Raw genomic sequence first — 14700 nt, forward strand, 5'->3', positions numbered from 1 at the left:
TCACATATGTTATCTTTATTGATGTTTGATGTGTGGTTTGGAGTATAGCAGTTATTTTCATATAATTATTCTCCCATACACTTCACAAAAATTTTAACTGGCTCTGGTTCCTCTGTTCTCTCTTCATTTTTGTGTAGAACAGTTATTAATTCAAACAATTCATTGGTTTGCCCTTCACCAGACTTTTGTAATAGAGAGTTTTCTTTCATTACAGAGAAGACATTGGAAAATCAGAACACTTTTCAATTCTACTTTTCTGGCTGTGGTTGGAAAGCAAAGTCCATTTCCTGGAAATCAAGTGATATCCTCTGGATCAAACTTTTGGACAAACTTCTGTCCATGATGTTTGGGGAGGATTTCTTCGAGTATGTATTTGATGAGAAAAGAACATGCCATGTGCATGATGATTTCAAGCCACACACTGTTTACAACAGACATGAATGGAATTGTGAATATGAAAATATTTGCAATTCCTTTGGCTTTACCAGCAAAATGCATGGTAAGTCAGACATAGGTTCATTGACTGAGCCAATAGTACGTACCCACCTTTACTCTATTCTTATCTGTTCATTGGCCTGTGATTTTTACCAAGGTTGAAATGTAGCTTTTTATGTCCATCACAGGTGACCTGAAATTGTTCCAGCAGCAGAAAATGCCCAGCAAAAATGCAAAGGCAATTCAGAACCAACCAGAGATTGTAAAAGGTAAAACCAAAAGACTCTGAACATGGATACAGTATGCTTGCACTGCTGGTCTTCATTCATTGGTTTTAAAACTGTAATATACTTCTATGAGCTATGGGGGAATTCTGTTTTATATAATGCACATGTAGTAACGCAAAGGCATTAGACCCATGACTCTCGAAGTGTACTGTAGCTCTAAAGGGATCAAGGTCTGCAGCCAAAACAATGCTATCAGTGCACTTTCTTGGAAATATACCACTAAGACTTTTTACAAAATTTGCTCGTGTTTTGGTAAAAGTAGCTAAGGTGTGAGTTTGTAGAATGTGTTTGATAAACACATTTGCGCATGTGTTTACTAAAATGATCCGAAACCAACAGAATTTTATTACTTCTATACAGTACACCAGTGCAATCATAAACATAGCTGTTGCCTATGTCATAGATAGCGTGAGTTTGGTGCTACATCACTATTTCTTACTTACTAAGATAAAACTATCTCAGGTTTTTTTCCTTTATTTAATTAACAATTTTTCCAAGCTCCCACAAAACCTCACACTCCACTACATCTCCTTCCCTCCACTTAGCTAAGTTGGCACTTTGAAACTCCAAGTGCTCTTGCTCTGTTTTTAAAGCAATTTACATCTACACGTTGATATTTAATCTTGTAGGTGCAAGCCACAGAGGTGATGCCGTACCTGTAGATGAACATCTCCATCAGACACCATCCAATGTTACTGGCAAAGAAAATACTTTGACTGATCAAGACAGGTATCGTTTTAAAAATGGTCTAGCTGTTTTGAAATCAAGATACACCAACAATGGTCAATACGCTGTTGTTTTCATGGTCTAAATGTACTGTTATCATGAGGGTGTTTTATCCTTGTTTTCAGTTTTAAAGTTTTCTTGCTTTGGTTTGAGGTATTTTTAATTTTCATTTCTTTAAATGACTCTAAGGTAATAGCTGTGTTTCCACCACCACCAGCAGTAGCAAAAATCCAGATCTTACAGATGGACCTTGCCACATTGAAGGATGGGATGGAAGTGAACGATTCCATTGTTGACTTTTTTCTAATGTAATTGATATAGCAATTAATGTAAGAATATAACTGTACTTGATTTAGTGAGAACCTGTAAATGAACCTGTAAATGAACCTGTAAATCAATGTGTCCTCGTGTAAATGTAAGACATCACATATAATTTATTATTCTTTTCCTTCAATTTTTGGTTGAAATTTTGCCCCATGTTATGGGGTTGCTGAAGCAAAGAAATTATACTTCATCCACTTTAAGATCCACCATTTGAGATTGTTTTGCTAATCAACTGGTTAATGGCAGCGAAAAATTGCTGTCCAAATTTGTACATCTTTCTGTTTTTAATACTTTAGGTACCGTATTTATTCGCCTATAAGCCGAGCGATTTTTCCAACAAATTAAACTGAGAACAGGTAAATTCTCGCCAAGGAAGGAGGTTCGGCTTATAGCCGAGTATTTTCGCCAAAAAATATTTAGTGGTACTTAACAAGATTCGAAATTCAATGTTTATTCGACTGTAAGCCGAGCGATTATCAACAAACACAAATTTCCGAGATCACGAAAGGTAGGTACATGTAAATCATTGTTGGTTCTGCTCGACAGAAGCTCAAGTCGCATAGGAGTTTCATCCATATTGAACAGCCTGGAGAGCGAATGGCCATACCGCTGCCGAAGTGCGATCACGAACTGATGGAACTGGATGATCTTTTCTTCCAGATCTTGTGGGAGTCGCTGGGCCAGGGTTGTCCTAGTGCGAAGGCTGATGGAATGGCGCTTTTTCCATCTCTGGTAGCAACCCAGTGAGGCTTTGAAGTCTGGATCACTGCTCAACTCCTTCGCTTTTAGCCGTAGAATTAATCCGCTTACAGCAATAATTCCTGTAAAGGTCGGCACACACGATGGGACTAGTCCCTTCGTGTGAACTACACATTTCTGTGGTCGCATGAATTCAAACTGGTTTGAATTCATGCGACCAGTCGCAGGGACTTGTCGCATGAAACAAATGTTTTTCCCTTCGTGTGAACTGTTTGTGCGACCAGTCCCTGCGACTAAACGGTAGATAAGCCAATCACGGGTCAGTATGATGCGTGACTTCCGGTATTTGTAAACATTGCAGTTTCTATGAATTTTCCCTGACTTCTAGATTTCTACAACTGAAGAATAAAAAACTATTTCTAGTTTTGTAAACATATACAGATGTCTTGGAGCCGTTTTGATGGAATTTTTTACCCTATTTGACTCTGTGTCTGTTAAAAATAAAATAAAATAAAAAAAACAAAAACGGAACACGTAAAAGCATGAATAATCCGACTGAATAAGTGTAGTTCGTTTGCATTGATGTTTAATAGTGCTACAATGAAAGTTACCAAATTTTAACTGTTTTCGTGTAACGCCCCAGACTAAGAAAGATCATTTGCCTCTTAATTTTCCTATGTTCTTGTGCAATTGAGTGCCCTCGTGTAAACGTCTTAAGGGACTAGTCCCTGCTACCGGTCCCCTCGTGTAGACTATTCAAAGACTTGTCGCTGAGACTAGTCGCACGGACTAGTCGCAGGGACTAGTCCCCTCGTGTGTGCCGACCTCAAAAGATAACAGAGATCAATTGTTTGACTTGTTTTGACGACATGAAAAACTGGCCAATCAGAAGCGGTCATTCCCACGGTTTGTGTAAACATTGCAACACGATCTGACAGATATCAGTTGATCGAAGCTTTTCATTGTTTTAAAGAACCGAAAGACTTACCTTGACTCCCCTGCTCTGAAAACCAGTCCAGTAGTGTTTGATCCAATTCCCCATGTTCTAAACGAGTTGGGGATTGGGTCCGAATTGGGACCGCAAAGCATCTATGGATTGTTTGAAGGGACAGATTTTCCAAATCAATATGGCTGAAAGCAAGAGCAAAGCCAAACTAACTCAGGAAGATATTCCTGGGGCAAAACTTCCAAGGGATTCTGTTGAAAAATGTAGCGTTGTCCAGTTGAAGAGGTGGCTGCTTTGCAGAGGTGCAGAGGTGCAAAAACGACGGGAACAAAGAAAGCTTTAGTGTCGAGGTTCGTATCGAAGCTGGCAACTTTTAAACTAAGAACCTTTACACGCAATAAGTTATTTTTATTTATAACAACTTTATTTGTAATTATATGCCTTTTCAGAATTATTATTAAAATTTCCTAAGAGTAAAAATTTAATATAATCGAAATTTTCGAATTTAATAAAGTCCTCTCGTACTTATGAGTGCTCTAATTTTGACTTATAGAGTACACGACTACATCAAGCATGGATTTGATGTTAAATACTTGCGTGATCCGGATGGCGGCGTCAATTTGTTACGGAAAAAAGCTCAACTTGGCGTACTTGAGAATCAAGAGCCTGAAGTAAAGGATTCATTCCCAAAAGAAGGATTCCAACCAGATATAAAGGCACTACCAAAAATATCATTTGGACCTGTGTGGAGATTTATGATCGAAGGTGTAGAATGTAAAAAGCAGCTCTCCACTGCTAAAAGCCAAGTCCTCCCATCTATGAAAAAGGACAAAGTTTATACATGCTACTTAGTTATTAGTTCACTTGGAAAGATGCTAAGAGCCCACTGCAAATGCCCTGCTGGCATAGATGGGAGATGTAACCATGTTGCATCAACACTTTTTGCTTTAGAAAACTATTGTAAAGTAAGGGAAAAACTGGATGAGTCTGATGAGTCATGCACCTCCAAACCATGCAAGTGGAATGTGCCACGAAAGAGAAAAGGTGCAATACAGCCCATAAATGAGATGACTTTTGTGAAGCACGACTACACGAAAGAGAAGAAGATACGTAAGCTTCATCACTCTCCAGTAAATGCAAACCAAAATGCTTGTCGCGATGAAAACAAGTCAAGGTTTTTTGAAATGATGAAGGAGTACCAGAGGGTATCAGGAAACACTGTAGCTTGGACACATATACTGCCTCAGGAAGTAAAGAAACTTCAGGATGTAAAGGATTCTCTGCTTTCACCAGTCAAATGTCATCCCGTGTCAGCAAAAGAGCTAAAAGAAAAGTTTGAAAAAGCAAAGAGAAATCTTATGGTTGATGATTTACAAAGGCAAGATATTGAGGAACAAACTAGAGGTCAATCAAACACTGAATTATGGCATCGCCACAGACAACCAAGGATTACTGCCACAAAATGTTACCGTGTAGCTGTACAGAGAGAAAGTACGTCCCCTACTAAGATAATTAAAGATATACTTGGTTACAACAAGGCCTATCAAAGTAAGTCAATGGAGGAAGGACTGAAAATGGAAGACCAGATTATCAATGATTACAAGCTTCTCAAGCAAAGTCAAGGAGATGAAGGCATAACAATCTCAAAATGTGGGTTTTTTGTTTCAAAAGAACATGGTTACCTTGGTGCTAGCCCCGATGGCCTTGTACATGATCCATCAGCCTCTGATTCAGAGGGACTTATAGAAGTTAAGTATGTCCAGACATCAAAGGATGAAACACTAGAAAAGGCATTGTTACGCAAGAGCATTTGCAAAAAGAACAGTAATGCATTGAGATTAAATGACAAACACAAATACTTCTACCAAGTCCATCAGCAAATGTTTGTTACTGGAAGAAAGTGGACAGATTTTGTTGTAAAGGGTTCAGGCTGTGATTCACTGTTTTGTGAAAGAGTACATTTTTCAATAGACCGCTGGAAGTCTATTTTGCCCAAGCTAGAATCCTTTTTTAATGACTGGATTGTTCCAGAACTTGTGTATCCTAGAGTCAAGTATGGAATTCCTAAATTGAATGCTCGTTCAGTTTAAAACAGTCAAAATCAATGTGTTCATTTCAGTAAAAGTGTGTAATTTAAGAAAACTATACAATGAAATAGGCAAATCAAAATTTAATGGGAATTAGTGGTTTGCCCAAATTATGTTGCACACTTTTTAGTACTATCAGAGTGTAAACAATATATTTGTGAAGGTAGAATGGTTTTCAAAAGCCTGTGAAACACGTACTAAGTTTTGTACATGTTTAGTGCTTTTCTGCTTAAATGCTTTTGTTTCTATTGTTTAATACTGGCACTATTAGAAAGTAAATAGTATTAATTGTTTCACAGGTTTTTTAAAAACCACCCTATAGGTATTTGCTATAGCTAAGATTAGATAAACTTTGTCTTGAAAGAAACAGCGATCTGTTTTGTCTATACACATTAACTCAGTATTTTTATACATTGTACACAGTTATGTTCATATTTGACTGAGTAAAATATTTACTAACTACATGTGTAGTGTGCTTGGATTATTGTAATGACTTATAACCAGTCTGGTTACAGTCCAGTGGTATGATGGCAATATCATAATACATTATCAAACACTAGTTTATCAATGCTATTTTAATGCAAGGCAATGAAACATAAATCCATACCATTGTTAAGTATTAAAATGTTGCTTTATATTCACATAAATTTTAATTAATCAAAGGAGGGTAAAAATTAGAAAGTCCAGCCACTACAAATAACATATCAGATGCTATGGGGGCAAGAGTAATTGGAATTCGGTGGTCAAAGATGTGCCAATTCTTTATTCTCTCCATCAATCGCTCAACATGTACTCTCAAACTGGCAACAATCTTGTTGTGGTTGGTTTCTTCTTTTGAGAATTGTGTATCTTTAACCAAAAATGCTGGTCTAATCAGTTCTGCTCCCACAGAAGCAAGCTCATCAGTGCAGTTGAACCCTTTGTCTGCCATAACTTGATCATAAGGTTGTAACTTGTCCAACAGTCCACTTTGAGCTGTTATTTCCTTGTCAGAAGTTGAACCAGGAAATAGCTCACTGACAAAACATAAAGCACCACTGGGTGTTATACCAAGCAAGGCTTTCATCGTCGTTCTAGACTTGTATGACGAGTAGCAAGCAGATTGAGAATTAAGTGCTGAAGGTTTCTCCATCTCAAACTCTGTACAGTCCACAATAATGACACAGTCTGGATAGAAGGATTTGAAAATGTCAGGCATGTAGAGTTTGAGAACTTCCCTGGGTGGAATAGTAATAAGTGGCTCAAACTGTCCCCTCAGAAATCTCGTCCAGGCCCTTGAAACTTTGGATACAAGGGGTCTTGAGACACTAAACCGATGAGCAAGGTCCTTTTCCAGCAATCCAAGCCTTAATCTCACTAGTGTCAAAGTAAACTCTTGGAACTTGGTTAAACATCGAGGTCTGCCACACTGAATTCCTGGGTGCTTTCGTTCATGTTCATATTCAATATGCTCTGCTGCATCTTTAACCATGTCGAAACATATCAGTAGTGCATTATAGTCTGGTAAACCAGTATAAAAGGCAATGTCTTCAGCATTGTCTTTATATTTCTCAATATCGAAACGAAAGTTTTCAAGAGAGTGTCTTAGTCTTTTTGTTTCTTGCTCGAGTTTTAAGTTTGCCTCGAGTAGGTTTGCATTTTCTTCACTCAACTTGGCATTTTTCTCCAGCAGCTGATTCTTTTCATTTGTCAATTCACTGATGTCCTTTTTAAGCTTTTGCAACTCCTTTAACATTGTTTCGATTTCCAATCCTGTGAGAGATGTTTGTGTCTCACGATTGTTCTCATGTTCGACTGTCACTGATGCTTGTGCCATGTCTTTCTTTTCCTCCCTCTTCTTCTTTTTTGCTTCCTGAATTACCAGATTTTCTTCGAAGCTGATGACTCTTTTTAGCTGTCGTCTAGTGCTTTCTGCCTTTTTCCAAGGAAATATAGTCGGCAGATGAGCTCGACTGAGTTTCTCGCCACCTTCGAAATGGTCTGAGCAAATTCGAGTATTTGTGGAGTCCAATTTTAGCGAATCATTCTTCAAAATGACTTTGTATTGCTTTCTGGTAAACTCATCTTTCGGTAATCTGTAGAAATGCAGATGTGAAGCGTTCCTAAAGCTGTTTGTACAGCCAGGAACGCAACAATTATAGTGAGGCATTTCAGAATTACTTTGTAAATATGACTCGTCTGTCCCTTCAATCAATCCATAGATGCTTTGCGGTCCCAACTCGAACCCAATCCCTGACTCGTTTAGAACATGGTGAATTCAGGATACTTTGGCGAAAAGCAGCCCATCGTCTTTCGCTTTGCTGACATTTTAAGCTCACCATAAAACAGGTTCGCTTGATCTTTTCGCCAGCGACGCACCATCGATTCACTGATTCCGTAATCTCTAGCAATGTCGGAGTTGTTCTCGACGGTCTCTGCTTCAGCAACGACTTTTAGTTTGAACGCTAAGTTGTATCATAGTTAGTAGAGGGGACTGGTTAGGAAGGTCGGTGAACTTCAAAAGAGGAGGTTATTGTTCGATTTTTTAGAAATCACGTGACCAATACCGTGCACAGCACAGGATTCAACTGAGATGTGGCGCCGGTTGTCACTTGAGTACGGTACGCTGTCTTGTGTTCTTTTCGGTGTTATTATGATAAAAAAAGAAAAAACAGTTGTAAATCGTAATAAAGCTACTCTAGATTAAGTTTAAAATGCCTGGCGATAATTGTTCCGTGGTTGGCTGTGGATCGTGCAGGCGATCGAAAGGTATAGGCATTTGGAAACTTCCCGCTCCGAGGAACGAAGTATACAAAAAGTGGAGAGCAGACTGGCTGAATGAACTCACAAAATCAAGAGAAGTAGACAAAGATTTCCAGAAACAAATTGACAGCGATAGAGTCTTTACATGCGAGAAGCATTTCGCTCTTGATGATATAGAAATTGGTAAGTATTCAGACTAAAGCCTGTGTGTGTATGGTGCTTACCAGTATGGAATGTAGGATTTTTGTGCGCGGCACAGCACAACCGAAGGTGTATGTGTAGTTAGTAGTTAGTAGAGGGGATTATAAACATCAGATGTGTGTTTATAACTTGGAACTGACGATGTTTACTTTTGTGTTCCGTGATGGCAACACATGTCTTGTACTAACCAAAGCTCTTCCGCCTTTCTTACTGATAGATAAATTATTTAACTTTGCTTTTAGTCGTGTCTTCAAAGATGACCAAGAAAAGACCGAAGTTTGGTTCTCTACCGACTCTAAATATGCCCCAAAAAAGCCACCAAAAGGAAAAGCTAGCGCCACGAAGACTGCTATCGATCGTGAAGGACTTGCCTGAAATCAAAAGAAAGAATGCTTGTTATAGTAACTTTGTAGAACTTTGCAAACGAGTTCATCCTTTGAAAACCCTCAGTGACTGGTCAGTTCAAGAGTTAAATGACAGAATATTGCTGAGAAAGATAAAAAACACCTTTTTGTTGCCAGAAGTTGAAATCATGATAGATGACAGTTTGGGATACACAATTTCAATTTTTGGATGGCTCATACCTGAAGACCATGAACTGTATTCTAGATATTTAAGATCAGTCAGTAATATCACAGTTTCTGACCTTGTGAAAGATGTTGAAAGCCACTCCATATGTCCTGGAGTAATTCCACATGAACTATCCAATGCTGTAATACCCCACATCATCCCGAAATCTGTCGATCCACTATTCGACGATAGTTCATTTCCACACCAGCAGTATTGGAGAATGAGAGGATGTGAAATTTTAACAGAGGATGAGGGCCAGCAGTGTGCTGGTTGCTATGGATATTCACTTGAGTCTCGGCTAAAAGAAAGGGCCAAGCAGAACAAACTAGCTAAGCCAGCGCATCTCAATACCCCAGTCTCTAAGACATCTCCAGAACGATTAAAACTGACTTTGCAGATGCAAAGATTGAAATGTGCAACCCTTGAAAAGAAACTTCAAGAAATGAAACTTGAAATCGAGAAATCAAGTGTTGAGATTGATAATGAACTCAGTAAAGACATGACTGATATACTTGGTCAGGCAGAGATCACACCATTCATGAGCCTATTTTGGCAACAACAAAAGAAACTCCACAACAGCACATCAACTGGTGTCAGATATCACCCAATGATAATTCGTTATTGTTTGTCATTGGCAGCCAAATCACCATCTTGCTACGAGGAAATAAGAAAAAGTGGGATACTAGTACTGCCAAGCCAAAGAACACTGCGGGATTATAGAAACTTTATTAGACCCAAAAGGGGCTTTCATGAGAATGTGATTGAAGAACTGAAAGCATTAACAGACAAGTACTTTGATGTGCAACGATATGTTGTCTTGCTATTTGACGAAATGAAAATCATGTCAAATCTTGTTTTTGATAAGGTCACAGGTGAATTGATTGGATATGTGGATCTTGGTGACCCTGATGTCAACTTTGGAGCTCTGGAAAAACTTGATGAGGTTGCAACTCATGCTCTTGCTTTCCTCATCAGAGGTGTTTGTACAGAGTTGAAGTTCTGCTTGGCCCACTTTTCTACCAATGGAGCTACTTCTGCCCAGATAATGCCATTGTTCTGGGAGGCTGTTGCTATTTTGGAGTTAACCTGTAACCTCTGGGTTATTGCTTCTACTTCAGATGGAGCCACACCAAATAGAAGATTCTACCGAATGCATAAGAGTCTTGATGGAAATGCTGACAAGGATGTGTGCTATCGCACAATCAATTTGTTTGCACCACAGAGGTTTATATACTTCTTCTCAGATGCCCCTCATCTTGTAAAGACCACAAGAAACTGTCTGTATCATTCTGGATCTGGTACTTGTACCAGGTATGAGTTTACAAAACAATTTCAAGATAAAAAGCAAAAGGAATTTTACTGTGCAGGTGGAGAGCTGTTGGCCTTTGCTGTCCCAGTACCAATAGGGGCAGCAGTTACGTCCAACAGCCAATAGAATGGTTATGATCAGGGCCCAGTTGTTCAAAGGCCGATTAGCTCTAACCCAGGGTTAAATTTTAATCCAGGTTTCTAAATTTCTCTAATCAAAAGCCATTTTGGGATAATTTAAATTGCCAAATGGGCAATCTTATATCCGTAACTGTTATTGGGACAGCAAAGGACAGCAGCTGTCCATCTACACACAAGAAATCCCATCTGCTTATTATCTTGCATTTATATATGTTTTACATTTTGCTGTTAATAACTCCTTATATGATATTGTAAGTTGGCAATGATTTGCTGCATACATATTAATGTTGACTGATTATTGTTTCCAGGTATATGTGGAATGATGGTCACTACTTATTATGGCAGCACATCACCCAAATCTTTTATCAAGATGCAGAGAATGGCTTGAAGTTGCTTCCTAGAATTACATATGAACATGTTAAGCTGAATTCGTACTCCAGCATGTGTGTCAGCCTGGCAGCTCAAGTGCTAACTGCATCAATGGCAGCTGTTTTAAGATCATTTGGCCCTCCTGGTACAGCAGGTACAGCGAAGCTTTGTGAAATGTTTGACTCTTTCTTTGATTGCTTAAATATACGCAGTAAAATTGAACATCAGAGGAAGAGAAAACCTTTCCTTGCTCCTTACACATCCACTGATGATCCAAGATTCCCTTGGCTTGAAGATGAGTTCCTTGGATATCTTAAGCAGTGGAAAGAATGCACACTCAACCGACCTGGGAATTTCACAGCCAATGCCAGAAATAGAATGTTTATATCTTGGCAGACATACGAGGGTCTACAGATTACATCCTATTCAGTTGTGGAAGCAACCAAGTTTCTTCTTAATGAGGGTGTTGAATATGTCTTAACTGAAAGATTCTGTCAAGATCCCATAGAAGAATATTTTAGCAGTCAAAGAAAACATGGAAGAAGATGTGACAATCCAGACATCAGAATGTTTGGGTACAATGACAACAACATTCGAATACAGCGATCTATATCATGCCAGTCTGGCAATACCAGGGGAAGGAAAGACAAAAGCAAGGCATGGGTCAATGTGACTGATGACCCTCTTCCCAAAAGAAAAAAACAGTGAGATTTTTAGAGAGTGATTGACATATGACTGTGAAAAAATAGGCAAACTATTTGATAGTCTGTAGAAAAAATAAGCCCATTTTTTTCTTTTATCTTTGAATTTCAACTTTTACAAACTGATTGGTCTATTTTCTCATGCCTATAATATTATGAAAATCACACTGTCTAAATGCATTGATTCTGATTTAAAGCCACAGCTACAGGAGTACTTCTCAGATCGAAACAAAGAGTAAACACACAAGTAGTACTGAACCTGTTCTTTACTTAATAGATAAAGATTTTGTCTTTCTTATCATGTTTCTAATGTTCTTTTCGTGCATTTTTGCACCAAAGAGTTTATAGTTTCTAACTGAAATTTTTTTGATCCACGTATAAGGCCCCCCCCCCCCCCGAGCTTATAAGCCCTGAGCTTATAGGCAGAGAAATATGGTATGTATGTTGAAGTTGTCCTAAATAATAAATGATAATTACTAAAAGCAATTCAGTCTAATTTTGCCTTAGTTCCTGTGGAGGGTCTAATGATGTCTTTGTGAAGTGCTTTTGATTTCAGCTGTTTTAGTTTTATCTTGTGTTTCTGTATTATGTCCTTTGCAAAAGAAAATGAGCAAACTTTTACTTCTGTTTCATAGCAGAAGGGTCTTCTAATTTCCCAGCCTTAAGTACAGACATGCTTGCTCAGTTTCTAATAATTTCTTTACAATTGCATGCTTGTTGTAAAGCTTGTGGAGTACAGAACCTCCAATGTACTGTAGTCCAGCTTTTTCTTTATCGGACAGTTTAGTCAATGAAACACACGTATGACTTGCAAGTAATTTCTCTTCAGCACTATGTGCAAGCATGCTGTCAGCAACCTTAGTTGAAAGTAGGGTAGCAGCATTCCTTGATAATCCTTCAAAATGCTTCGCAGAATGCAAAGCAATATTTGATTAAAAAGCAGCATAAAATCTCTCAACGTTTCCAGAGTTGACTAAACGGTTATATAAGTTCTGAATTTCAAAGAATTCTGATGTTATGTTGCAGTTGTAGGACTTGATTCTTTTTTCAGCTGTGGGTACATTTTGCAGTCGCACAATTTTAATTTGGCTTTCTCGACAATCCTTGAATAAGTTTCGACTGTTAAATAGCTCTGTCGTTTCCCTTGGTCTTCCTTTTCGATAACTTTGTGCTTTACAGTTATGTGGCGTTTCAGTCCACTCTTCCTCTTGCATTTCTTGTGGCAATGTTGACATACAATGCTTTCGAGTTGAACCTGTCATCGGTGCAAACAAAAAGTTCGCGTTGATAGTGTTTAGTTAAGAGTTAGCTTTCATTTATAAAAATAAGGATACAATCCAAGCACAATCAACAAAGTGGTCAATAATAATAAAATTGCTGATTAAGATAAGTATTTCGCACTTAGTTCGCAATAAAAAGACGGTTTCAAGCTTGACCACAAATCAGAATTGATCGAGTGACGGGTGATCTTTTCCTTGCTTACGCTAAAACATTTAATTTTGAGCAGATTTAAACTCTTACTTCATCGGCAGCTTCTTCAAAGTGTTAATCGATTTCTTCTTCATCTAAAATTTCTAAGACAGCGTCGAAATCGTCTCCAAACAAAAATAAATCGATTATGTCAGCCATGTTTATCTTGATGTGTGCACGGTACTGGTCACGTGATGGTACGGTTCAACCTCAAAAGCGAAACAATAGGCCGGCCCTTTGAAGTTAGCCGGCTTTCCAAACCAGTCCCCTCTACTAACTATGGTTGTATGAAGAACGACGAACTTTCGGCATGATGATCGATTACGATAACTTTGAAAGAGAGCGATTATTTGAGACAGGATTCTGAACTCAGGTGAATGTTTTGTTATGTCATGCATGGTTCTATTTATTTACACATTAAATTCAAGTTATCTGTGATTTGTTGTTACTTTCAATTAAACGACCAATAACAACTGAGTAAATAACCTACTTTTTGGTTACATGTTTCCCGAGAGGGAAGCTCCTTTTGTTTTCGGTTTATGTTAATTTATCTCAGTTAACGACATGCGTGGAGTACTTTGCAATTATTAGGTCTCGGCTTATAGCCGAATGTTTTGTGTTTATTTTTTATTTCAATGCAACAGCTGCTGACATAAAGAAGTTTAGGGTCTCGGCTTATAGCCGAGATCAGCTTATAGGTGAATAAGTACGGTACATATCCCAATAACTGGATCAGGATTTGCTTGACAGCATTCAAGAGTTTAGCTTTTTTTTTTACACCAGGCAGTCAACTAGAGTTCAGATTGGAGAAACCTTTGTCTTGCCAGGGTAATTAATTGTTCTCTTTACGCTTAGATTTAAACGCACAAAGCAGTGTCATCTCTGGTCCTGCAAAAAATAGCTTTTGTATTGTTGCTAAGCTGGTCCATCCTAATGATATACATGTACCTAATATGCTTGGTTTTCTTCAAAGTACATTAATTAAGACAATATTGATTATTATAATTGTTATATACATGTTTCTCCTACATGCTGATGGTCTTTAATAATTATTTGCATTTCTATGCATCTGTCAGTCCTGATGAAAGATATGTCAAGGCATCTCAGTTTACAAGGAGAGTGGACATTTTCAAAAAAAATTTATTTTCAATCCAGTATGCAGAAGGTATTATATAGTTCATGGTAATTATGATTATTGCCTGTTTTAAATCTCTCTCTCTTGCGGTTATTTTGGTATTATGCTGCCAAATCATGACTTAGTTAACTATTTTTCTCTGCAAACACCATCAGTCATATTATAAACAGTGCTGCTGTTTGATTTATTTTTAGTGGGCATTGGTTCCTGTCTCTGATATATAATCTACCAACACTCACAAGCAGAAGAAGAAAGGATGATGGTTGTACTGTGTAAGCTTTATCAGAAACATTGTCTTCTAAACCTTTCTAAAAGTAGGAAAAAGTATACTCAAGTTGGCTAATGATATTTGATCCAAAATGTGCTGAGGGCTTTGTATTGTAGCAATAACTTTGTTGAATGGTGAAGTTATAAGGACTAGGACTAATTCTTGTTGGAAGAAGACACTATTACTGAAGTGAAAATTAATATTGCAGTGGAATGTTCTTTTCAGAGTTCCAATTCTCATGATTGACTCCATTGTTTATGGCCCAGATAGAAAGAACTCTACTTGCTCTTC

The 14700-nt window shown here is 38.0% G+C and overlaps 3 protein-coding genes, 1 long non-coding RNA gene and 1 pseudogene across 5 annotated transcripts; 3 read left to right on the plus strand and 2 right to left on the minus strand.

The window, feature by feature from the left end:
- Positions 1-194: 194 nt before the first annotated feature.
- Positions 195-14197, plus strand: LOC111324674 (uncharacterized). Its single transcript, XM_088732852.1, has 5 exons — positions 195-499; positions 624-704; positions 1352-1451; positions 1637-1756; positions 14083-14197. Exons 1-5 carry the CDS (start codon positions 340-342, stop codon positions 14180-14182), a joined length of 561 nt encoding a protein of 186 aa, XP_088588978.1. The 5' UTR covers positions 195-339; the 3' UTR covers positions 14183-14197.
- On the plus strand, positions 3548-5968 carry LOC148723349 (uncharacterized; annotated as a pseudogene). Its single transcript, XR_015991593.1, has 2 exons — positions 3548-3767; positions 3971-5968. The product of XR_015991593.1 is annotated as an uncharacterized LOC148723349 (transcript).
- LOC148723350 (uncharacterized) lies at positions 5568-7752 on the minus strand. The gene has a single exon (XM_088732851.1). It carries the CDS (start codon positions 7651-7653, stop codon positions 6154-6156), a length of 1500 nt encoding a protein of 499 aa, XP_088588977.1. The 5' UTR covers positions 7654-7752; the 3' UTR covers positions 5568-6153.
- LOC148723351 (uncharacterized) lies at positions 7957-12022 on the plus strand. The gene is made up of 3 exons (XM_088732850.1): positions 7957-8429; positions 8690-10328; positions 10775-12022. The coding sequence occupies exons 1-3, from the start codon at positions 8198-8200 to the stop codon at positions 11541-11543; spliced, it is 2640 nt and encodes an 879-aa protein (XP_088588976.1). The 5' UTR covers positions 7957-8197; the 3' UTR covers positions 11544-12022.
- Positions 11785-13289, minus strand: LOC148723352 (uncharacterized). Its single transcript, XR_015991594.1, has 2 exons — positions 13058-13289; positions 11785-12791 (listed from the first exon to the last, which is right to left on the minus strand). It is a non-coding gene; the product is annotated as an uncharacterized LOC148723352 (long non-coding RNA).
- Positions 14198-14700: the final 503 nt, after the last annotated feature.

This window comes from Stylophora pistillata, chromosome 9, assembly GCF_964205215.1.
Source record: "Stylophora pistillata chromosome 9, jaStyPist1.2, whole genome shotgun sequence".
NCBI classification, from domain to species: Eukaryota; Metazoa; Cnidaria; class Anthozoa; order Scleractinia; family Pocilloporidae; genus Stylophora; species Stylophora pistillata.